The sequence below is a fragment of the Dipodomys merriami genome, unplaced genomic scaffold, assembly GCF_024711535.1.
Source record: "Dipodomys merriami isolate MVZ:Mamm:240054 unplaced genomic scaffold, mDipMer1.0.p SCAF_71, whole genome shotgun sequence".
NCBI lineage: Eukaryota > Metazoa > Chordata > Mammalia > Rodentia > Heteromyidae > Dipodomys > Dipodomys merriami.
In genome coordinates this window covers 4336614-4347500 of record NW_027206302.1, presented here as the reverse complement: position 1 = coordinate 4347500, position 10887 = coordinate 4336614, and the positions used below count along the sequence as shown (strand labels likewise).

Here is a 10887-nt window from a genome sequence, read left to right as displayed (position 1 = left end):
ATCTATATATTTTTATTAATATCAATTAGTTATTCAAAGGAGGTCTCATAAATTCTTACCTTTTGATATAGTGTTCATTTTTCTTTTTTTAAATTTTTGTGCCAGTACTGGGGCTTGAATTCAGGGTCTGGGTGCTGTCCCTAATCTTTTGTGTTCAAGGCTAGCACTCTACCACTTAAGCCACAGCTCTACTTGTGGCTTTTTTGTGTGTGTGTTCAGGGCCTGGGGCTTGAACTCAGAGCATGAGCGCTGTCACTGAGCTTCTTTTGCTCAAGGCTAGCATTCTACCACTTGAGCCACAGTGTTACTTCTGGGTTTTCTGGGTAGTTTTATTGGAAATAAGAGTCTCAGACTCTTCTGCCAGGGCTGGCTTCAAACCACAATCCTAAAATTGTGAGGAATATAGGTGTGAGTTACCAGTGGCCTGCTTTTTTTGGTGGTTAATTGGAGATAGAATCTCATGGACTTTGCTGTTTCAGCTGGTTTTGAACTGTGATTTTTAGGTCTCAGCCTGAGTAGGTAAGATTACAGGCTTGAGTCACTGGCACCCAGCCTCTAGTTCTGCTTTTTTAATTTTAAAAATAAGTGTTTTAAAAAGTACTTTTATTATGAATTTTCATAAGCAGGTACTATAAAACTCAATTGGCTCAGAATTAGGTAGTACTTTATTAAAAGTACATTGTTAATGTGAGAAATTTGGAATATATTTAAAGAAAGTATTTGAAGATCAATTTTATGATTATGTTTCACTTTATGGATTGTTGTGTTTTTTTTCATTTTTGTTTTTGTTTTATTGCTTTTGAGTTACTAGGGATTGAACCCAGGACCTCAAGATTACTAGGCAAGTGCTCTACCTACTATTACCTAGTCCTTTTATTTTTGTTTTTGAAATACAGACTCAAGATCTTCCTGCCTCTTCCTCCTGAGTAGCTGGGATTACATGTGTTCACTATCATACACAGCTCATCTCATCTTTAATTATTAGTTAACTAAGAGGCAACAAATATGGACAGAATAACAAATCTATCATCACTATGCAAAACAACTCAATAAAGAATTGAAGTATTACCAAAAAGGTCAACATTTTGCTATATATAATGCTTATTGAAAAAGCCAAGTATTTCTTTTTGTTAACACTTACCCTATCCCGTCCAATTGGCAGTGGATGTGCTGTGTACATGTTTCTTTTGCCATCATAGCCAGGCTGCCGATCACCAAATATCTGCATCTTGAAGTGCCGTACCATTGTATCTACTACCTCCCTTAACAGTAGTGGAGATAGTGGCAGTTAACTTTGAAAAATGGTGCACAATAAGGAAAGTATACCTAAACATTAATCATCTAAATATAGTTTGATATTACTAAAAAGAGTAAGAGTGAAAGTTATGATTCATTTTAGGAACTAAAAAAAGTTAGCAAGCGGGGAGCCGGTGAACCCAGGGCTTCATGCATGCTAGGCAAGCACTCTACCACTAGGCCACATTCCCAGCCCTACCCCTTTTTCTTTTCTTTTTTTTTTTTTTTTGTCAGTTGTGGGGCTTGAACTCTGGGCTTGGGTGCTGTCTCTCAGCTCTTCAGCTCAAGGCAAGTGCTCTACCGCTTGAGCCACAGCACCACTTCCGGTTTTCTAGTGGTTTATTGGAGATAAGAGTCTCACGGACTTTCCTGTTCAGGCTGGCTTTGAACCATGATCCTCAGATCTCAGCCTCCTGAGTAGCTAGGATTACAGGTGTGAGCCACTGGTGCCTGGCTTGAATAAGAGTCTTCAAGTAGTATAGACAGGGCAATGTAGTAAAATACTCTTGCTTTAGAAAAGTTACTGATATAGTTCCTTTAGAATAAAATAATTTTAGTCAAACATGCATAGCCTTACTTAAGTGGTCTTGCACATATAACAGGCCACACTATGTACAGACTCTGAAATAAATGCAGTGACAAGGAAACTGAGGAATGCAGTGTAAGATACAGATAGATCTGAGTCTGGATCTTCTGCTACAGAGAATATCTTCATATCTGGTAAATTCCTGCTAGACTAACCACATCAGAACCTTTCTTAATAATGTTAGAAATAAACAGAGCTTCTTTCTGACATTATTTTTCCAAGACAATTCTTTAAAAAAAAAAAAAAACAACTATTGTTTATTTATTTAGTACGGGGATCGAACCCAGGACATTGCACTTGCTAGGCAAGCACTTTGCCACTGAACTACATCCTAGCCCCAAAACAATTAAAAAAAATTTTTTTGAGCCGGGCGCCGGTAGCTCACGCCTGTAATCCTAGCTACTCAGGAGGCTGAGATCTGGCGGTTCAAAGCCAGCCCAGGCAGGAAAGTCCGAGAGACTCTTATCTCCAATAAACCACTAGAAAACTGGAAGAGGTGTTGTGGCTCAAGTAGTAGAGCACTCTCCTTGAGCTGAAGAGGGCAGGAACAGTGCCTAAGCCCAGAGTTCAGGCCCCACGACCGACCAAAAAAAAAAAATTTTTTTTTTGTACCAAGACTAGAGCTTAAACACAGCACCTTGCATTCTTTCTTCCTTCCTTTCCTTCCTTCCTTTCCTTCCTTCCTTCCTGCCTTCCTTTCTTCCTTCCTTTCCCTTCCTTCCTTCCTTCCTTCCTTCCTTCCTTCCTTTCCCTTCCTTCCTTCCTTTCCCTTCCTTCCTTCCCTTCCCTTCCTTCCTTCCCTTCTCTTTCTTTCTTTCTTTTCTTTCTTTCTTTCTTTCTTTCTTTCTTTCTTTCTTTCTTTCTTTCTTTCTTTCTTTCTTTCTTTCTTTCTTTCTTTCTTCCTTTCTTTCTTTTCTGCTCAAGCTGGTATTCTACTATTCGAGCCATACCCCTATTCCCAGATATTTGCTGGTTAATTGGAGATGATTTTGTCTACCTTCACTGGCTTCAAATCTCAACCCTCAGATCTCAGTCTCCTGAGTAGCTAGGATTATAGTAATGAACCACCAAACCCCCAATTTTCCAAGGTAATTCATATCCAATATTCAATATCAACACAATACCAAAATTTGAATTTCTAGACAGTACTATTTCCTATAAGCACTACTGTCTCCATTTATTTTATAAACTTCTAATAATCTTGATCAATGAAAGGGACCTATCTTTCTCATTCAATATATATTTAATCATTGACCAATGACATATCAATCACTCTGATAGAATAAAAGGAGGATAACCAAATAAGAAACTTACCACCTTAGTCAGGTACTGGTGGCTCATGCCTGTAATCCTAGCTACTTAGGAGGCTGAGATCTGAGGACTGCAATTCCAAACCAGCCCGAGAAGAAAAATTTCTGAGACTCTTATCTCCAATTAACCACACAAAAACCAGAAGTGGTGCTGTGGTTCAAGTGGTAGAGTGCTAGCCTTGAGTACAAAGAGGCTCTGGGATATCATCTAGGCCCTGAGTTCAAGCCCAACAGTGGACAAAAAAAGAGAGAGAGAGAGGAAGAAGGAAGGAAGGAAGGAAGGAAGGAAGGAAGGAAGGAAGGAAGGAAGGAAGGAAGGAAGGAAAGAAGGGGAAGGAAACTAACTTACCACCTTAGATTAAAAACAAAATCAATTTGCTGACGAATCCAGAGGGCATTATAATACATGGTAAGTAAATTATATATACACATAAATACAGAAATTTTCTAATCCTTACCTATTGACTCTACGAGGTCGTTTTTCTGGTTTAATATCCACATCATAATGATACACATCTATTTTTGGGATCTGCACCTGGAAATGATTGGCTAATAGTCGAATTGGTTTCCCAACAGTTCCAAGGCCAGGACGACGAGGTGGCTGAAAGAGGCTGGTTGGCGGTCCTAAAGAATGTGAAAGTCATAGGCTTAGCTATTTGGTCATGAAGAGGAATGTTCCCTTCGTGACAATGATGATGACAGCCTATTTGATGAGATCTTGTTATTCACTGAACATATTCTGACATAAAAGTCTGGGAGTGTTTAATTAACTTAAGGTTCTTAAAATTTCTAAATATTTCATCACTCCACTATTATTCTGAATATAAGGGACATCAAAATTAGACAGACAATATGGTGAATTCCTCTTACATATAGGATACTGTGTAAAACAAGCCAGTCCTGGGGCTTGAATCAGGATAGGCACTATCTCTGAGCTTCTTTTTGCTCAAGACTAGCACTCTACCACTTGAGCCACAGTGCCACTTCCGGCCTTTTTCTGTGTATATGGCTGAGGAATCGCACCTAGAGCCTCATGCATGCTAGGCAAACACTCCTCCACTGAGCCACCTTCCCAGCCCCTGTGTAAAACTTTGTGTAATCATTAATAGTTCAATTGCTAGGTGTATAAAATTATATGTATTTTAAAATAAAATCCAGGCATGGTGGCACACAACTTTAATTCTAGCACTCAGAAGGCTGAAACAGGAGGAATGAGAGTTCAAGCACAGCCTGCTCTAAAATATGAAATTGTGAATCCCTCTCCCTCTCTCTTTCTCTCTCTCTCTGACATACACACACACACACACACACACACACACACAGAGTAAGTGGAGGAGTGGCTCAAGGGACAGAGAACCAGACAAGCAAGAAAGCCTTGAAAGTTCAAGGCCCTTAGTTCATACACCAATGCCACAAAAAATACCCGGAAACCTCCAAAATTTAATATTATCATATTAAATTCTCTAAAAAATCATGTAATAAATACGTATTCCTAACTTTAGCTCATCATTTATCCAGTTTATTTTTCCATAGATCATTCTTTCTCCTTTCTTTGCCCTCCCCCACCTCTCTCTTCCTTTCCCTCAAAGTTGAAAATGTATTACTTTTCAGCAGGAAGGAATTTTGTGGAACACAATCTGAGAGATATTTGTCTAGAGAAACACATACTCCCTTTGATGAGAATATCAAGTGGGCACAAGCCTAAAAAAATAAATATCTTTCTGCTATGTTGAGCAATGTAGGTTGCAGTTACAATGGAAAGTTACCAACTCCTTTACTGTCATGCCATTTCATTGAAAACAAAGACAATTCACCAAAGAGAGAAAACTTCAGGGCTAGGAGATATGGTTCAAGTGGTAAAACTACTTGCCTAGTAAGCAATGAGGACCTGAGTTCAAATTGTAGCTGGGTGAAAGGGGAGAGAAAGAAGGAGAGAGAAGGAGAGACAGAAGAACAAAAGAGAGGAGAGGAGAAAAGGAGAGAGGGAGGGAGGAAGAGAAGAAGAGAAGGTGAGAGGGAGAGAGAGAGAGGGAGGGAGAGAGAGAGGTAGGGAGAGGGAGAGAGAGGGAGAGGGAAGGAGGGAGAAAAAGAGAGAGAGAGAGAGAGAGAGAGAGAGAGAGAGAGAGAGAGAGAGAGAGAGAGAGAGAGAGAGAGAGAGAGAATGTGTGTTGAAGCAATAAGCTGCCCTAGTCTAACACCACTTAGGAAAACCAGAGCAAATATTTTAATGATTTTGTGTGTGTGTGTGTGTTGACAGATCACTATATGCTGTTAATAGTTAAATTCATTGTTTATTTTCCTCCTAAAACTCAGTTCAGGTACAACTTCCTTGGAAACACTTTCCTAATTCTCACAGGCTGGGAGATTCATTCTCTGCATTCTCAAACTTAGCACAAGTATAAGAAACCATTTGTTATGTTATCCTGTCTCCTCCACTAGACTTGTAAATTCTCAGAAGAAATGGACTTTCTGATCCCCTAGACACTTAATTCAACATCCATCAAGTTACAAGAATTTGCTAAGTGTTGGGCTGAGAATGTGGCATAGTGGTAGAGTGCTTGCCTAGCATGCATGAAGCCCTGTGTTCAATTCTTCAGTATCACATAAACAGAAAAAGCTGGAAGTGGCGCTGTGGCTCTCAAGTTGTAGAGTGCTAACTTTGAGCAAAAGAAGCTCAGGGACAGTGCCCAGGCCCTGAGTTCAAGCCCCAGGACTGGCAGGAAAACAACAACAACAAAAAGAATTTATTAAGAGTTAAAAGGAATACTACCAATAATCTCAAATAGAAACCTTGTCCCTAATATGCAATTACATTTCAATAAAGCAAAAGCACAGCTTATACTAAAAACATTATTGCTTAGAGCTGTTATACTTTCTGGTGTACAATGTGATCTACTTGAGATGTGATAAGACAACTACAAACAAGGTAAGAAGTAAACAGTATCAGAGGTGACAGGCAAAATCAATCTAATTAAATCTTACAGTAAGTCAGCTTTGCATTTTCTAAGGTATATTTAAGCAATCATCATAATCTAAAATTAGAAGAAATTCAGCTTTGACTGGGGATGTGGCTCAAATGGTAGAGCACCTATTTAGCAAACACTAGGCCCTGAGCTCAAATCTCAGTACCACCACCAAAAAAAAAGAAAAAAAGAAAAGAAAAAAAGAAAGCTGGGCATCAATGGCTCAAGCCTGTATTCCTAGCTACTCAGGAGGCGGAGATCTGAGGACCACAGTTCAAAGCCAGACTCTTATCTCCAATAAACCACCAGAAAACCAGAAGTGACACTGTGGCTCAAGTGGTAAAGCACTGGCCTTGAGCTGAAGAGCTGAGGGACAGTGCCCAGGTCCAGGGTTCAAGCCCCATGAATGACCAAAAAAAAAAAGATCAGCTTAGAAGAGAAATTTTGAAACAGAAACTTAGATCAAATGACTTGTCTATGAGTTTGATTTCAAACAATGACTAGAATTAAAGCCTCTCAGTCCACTGCATTTGCCCCCCCCCACTAGCCTTCACAGTACTTTGGCATCTATACTTCTCTGAAGTACTAGATGTCAAAAGGACAAGGAAGTCTGGGAATGTAGCTCAGTTGGCAGAGTGCTTGCCTAGCATGCATGAAGCCCTGGGTTAGATTCCTCAGTACCACATAAACATAAAAAGCTGAAAGTGGCTCTGAGGCTCCAGGGGTAGAGTGCTAGCCTTTAGCAAAAGAAGCTCAGGGACAGAGCCCAGGCCCTGAGGTCAAACCTCAAAACTGGCATTAAAAAAAAAAAAGGACAAGGAAGAGGAACTAAGAAATTAACAAAACAAAACAAAAAAAAAGAGATTAACAAGTAGAGGGTTGGGTTGTTGAGATGTAGCTCTGTGGTAGAATGCATGCAAGCATACAAACACATACCTAGATCTGATCCCTAGCACCTGCCTCAGCAATAAAAGTAGAGTAAAATATTTACATATCTACATATATAATATACAATCTATAACACACAGAATACAATATATTATATATTGAGTTATATTATTATACATTTATTATATCAATGTTTATTAATTTAGATACATTGTATTTTATAATTTGTACATTATATATAGCTATATTCTAAAATGTTAATTTCAGGGCTGGGAAGGTGGCTCAGTGGTAGAGTGCTTGCCTTGCATGCATGAGGCCCTGGGTTCAATTCCCTAGCACCACATAAGCAAAAAGAAAAAAAATCCGGAAGTGGCGCTGTGGCTCAAGTGGTAGAGCGCTAGCCTTGAGCTGAAGAGCTGAGGGACAGCGCCCAGGCCCAGAGTTCAGGCCCCATGACCGGACCCAAAAAATAAAATAAAATGTTCATTTCAAGACTAGTAGGATAACTCAAATGCTGCAAAACTAATCAGTAATAAATTTTATTTCAAAACCTGATTTCTGGGCTGCAAACGTGCCTTAGTGGTAGAGTGTTTTCTTAGCATACATGAAGCCCTGGGTTTGATTCTTCAGATCCACATAAAAAGAAAAAGCCAGAAATGGCACTGTGGCTCAAGTGGTAGAGTGTTAGCCTTGAGCAAAAGAAGCTCAGGGACAGGGCAGTGCCCAGGTCCTGAGTTCAAGCCCTGGTATTGGCAAAAACAAAACAAAAAACAACACAAAAACCCTGATTTCTTTGAATTTAGCAAACAAAAGGGGTGAGTGAGGCCCTGGGTTCCATCTTTAGCATTACCATTAACAACAATAAAAAGAAACTTATAAAAAAATTAAAAAAGAAACTTATGATCAGCATAACCAAAATAAATCTAGTCATAAACTGAACATAGATGGTTAGGAGGGGGCAGAACTACACTTATTGAGATTTTAAGTGATTATTCCAATAAAGAGAGCACAAAATACTAGATCTAGGTGTGTCCTACAGGGACGCAGGAACACTTCTCTAGGTTCTAAAACAGCCTGGATACAAGATCACTCAAAACTATGTACTCCCTTTGTTCTCATTTCTTGCTCAACAAGTAGCTTCTTGTTATTAATTAGCTTTCCAAGGTACTATGACACTAAAAGAGGATTTTGCTAGACAGCACAAGGAAAATATTACACTCAAGAGAGAAGATTCATGTGACATTTTGGCTTAATTATTAGTGCCTTATAAATGTAGTTAATGAGAATTAATATCCCCCAATCTGAACAATGCTGAGTAAAAGAGGTATGTATGTACTCAAACCTATTAACATTGAAATCAAACCAAAGTAAGGTATGGGAAAAATCCCAGGGCAGTTTTTAACACTGCCAGGCTGATGCTTTTCATGAAATTCACCTTGGGTACATAGTTACATAGTATCTTTCCATATCAGCTAGTAAATGCAACAGTTGCTTCGATTATAAGTTACTCTTCAAAGGGAGGGAAGAAGCATTTATTGAGCATCTCTAATGCTCTACTCTCTAAAATAAGACTTTTTACATACATTATTTCATTTCATTCTCATAACAATCTTGCAGCACATAATTATTATTACCCTTATTTTGAGGAAATGGAAGTTCAAAGGAATTAAGTAATTTGCCCAGGGTCATACAACTATTAAATTATTAGATTGGATTTGAACAGAGTTCTGTTACATTCTAAAGTCTTGATCATGCTTTTAGCTGGGGGACATATCTGGAGTAATGGCATAATACAGTGAGATGTATCAAATAATATTAATGTGACAAATCATTTTTTTTACAAGCTCTAAGTAGCACAGACTGGCATAGAATTCCTGCCTCAGCATTCCAAATGCTGGGATTAAAGGAAGTGCCACCGCAGTAGGCTCAAATCAATTTATTTTTTAAAGGCAAATATAAAAATTTGACTAGGGGCTGGGATGTAGCTCAGTGGCAAAGCGCTTGCCTAGCAAGTGCAACGTCCTGGGTTCGATCCCCAGTACCAAAAAAGAAAAGACAAAAAAAAAAAAAAAACACCACAGTTAAAAAAAAAAATGGACTAGGATGGGGCCTCTAAAACGCTTTAACTTTAAGCAACAAAATGAAGGTCGGATTTAATCACCCAGTTATGCAAACAAGTTCTAAGAAAACAAACCTGCAAATTTTTCAAACTCAGACAATAAACCTACTTTTCTATGCCTTAATAAAATGAACCATTCCAACTAAGTACACTATTTAGATAAGGTCTGAAAAATTAATTCCACCACTGCCCTAAACCCTGCCCTACTTAGCCCAGTTATTAGAAACGTGTTGGGGGGTTCACACAGCACTGGAGACAGCCTAGAATGAGTCCTCCGGTTGGGATAGGCGGAGGGAGAGAACAAGAGGTCATCCATACCCACAGCGAATGACACTTCTCTGATCCTCACAACCCCTCATAACCCAATTAGAAGAGAAGTCAGGATATTGATGACTGTGCTGGAGGGCTGGCTGGTGACTTCCCATTCTCTCAAGGGCTAACCTGGACCACTCTGGGAATGACAGAGTGACAGGCCAAACTATAGATCCTTGGAGAAAGAGTGAACATTTTACCCCTTGGCCTTCAGGGGTCAGGAGAGGTGTTTTAACAAAGTTCTCCTTCCTCATCTGAGGGCTCTTGGCCCATCTGCCAGTACAGTAAAAGATAGGGGTGCAGGCCCCAAACCAAGACATCCTGGATAGTAAGTGTGCTATAGTGGGGGTGCTTCGTGATTTGGGCCAGACCTCTGCGTTCCTCAGGCACAGACCTTTTGAGGCCCAAACTAGCCTGGCCACAACCCGAGGCGGAGGGGGGGGGCGGAGGGGAAGAAGGGGGGACACGGATCTTCTAAGCTCCTCGAGGTTGAGTCAGGTCTCCCCGAGATTCAAGGGACACAGGTCATCTTCCTGGGCCTCCTTTCCTCAGCTCTCGAGATCCCGCCCAAGACTCCAGGCTGGGGCGCGGTGCTCTCCCCCCACCCCTTCACCTCAGGCCCTGGTCAGCTCCCTCCGCTTAGTGCCCTTCCCCGAGGCCTGGTGGCCCGAGCCCGGGGGCGGACGCGCGAGTCGGTTTGGGTGACCGGGTAGCAATGGTCCCTCCCGCGGGTCCCCGGGTCAGGGTCCAGCCTCGGCCCCGAGCGCGCTCCTCACCGGGTCCCAGAGCCTCCATGGCAGCAGCGGCGGGGGCCGCCTCGCCCCGGTCCCCGGTGCCTCCCGCTCCGGGCCCCGCCGCCGCCGCCGCCGCCGCCGCCGCCGCGTAACGCTTGATCTCCGGAATCTTGGCGCTGAAGGGGCGCCGCGGAGACGCGGGCGCTGGGCAGGGGGCGGCGGCGGCGCCCGGCCCGGGGACGGGGACGGGGACCCGGCTCCCGCGGCTCTTCCGGCCTCAGCGACAACAAAAACAATCCCCACAGCCACAGCCGCCGCCGCCGCCGCCGCCGCCGCGGTCGCCGCTGCCAGCGGGAGCGGGAGCGGGAGCGGGAGCGGGAGCCGGCGCGCGCCTGCCGGGCGGGGAGGGGAGGGGGCGCCGGCGCGCGCCGCCCGGGGTCCCGGCTGGCGTCGGAGGGGGGCGTGCGCGGCCCCGGGCACGCGCGGGGTCCACCCAAGCCGGGCCGGGGGCAGGGGGCGGGGTGCAGCGGGACGGGTGCGCGCGCGGAGGGGGCAGTGCCCAGAGGACGTGTCGGGCACGCGCCCGCCGGCGACACTGCCCGGTGTGCGGAAGGCGGCCGTCCCCCATGGGCGCTAACGGCTCTGCGGGGGCTGCCTCTGGGCGTCAGGACGGGCGGAC

At 42.9% G+C, this 10887-nt stretch overlaps 1 protein-coding gene across 2 annotated transcripts in view; it reads right to left on the bottom strand.

Moving 5' to 3' along the window:
- Ago4 (argonaute RISC component 4) overlaps positions 1–10495 on the bottom strand; it is a 46472-nt gene extending 35977 nt beyond the window's left edge. The window contains exons 1-3 of one of the 2 annotated variants that reach the window (XM_070008785.1): positions 10251–10495; positions 3651–3816; positions 1142–1262 (exon numbers count right to left, since the gene is read on the bottom strand). In XM_070008785.1, coding sequence (XP_069864886.1) covers positions 1142–1262; positions 3651–3816; positions 10251–10269 — 306 coding nt within the window. In that variant the 5' untranslated portion in view covers positions 10270–10495. The remainder of the gene's footprint in view (positions 1–1141; positions 1263–3650; positions 3817–10250) is intronic. The other variant, XM_070008784.1, reaches the window with a different exon arrangement.
- Between the last annotated feature and the right edge of the window lie 392 nt (positions 10496–10887).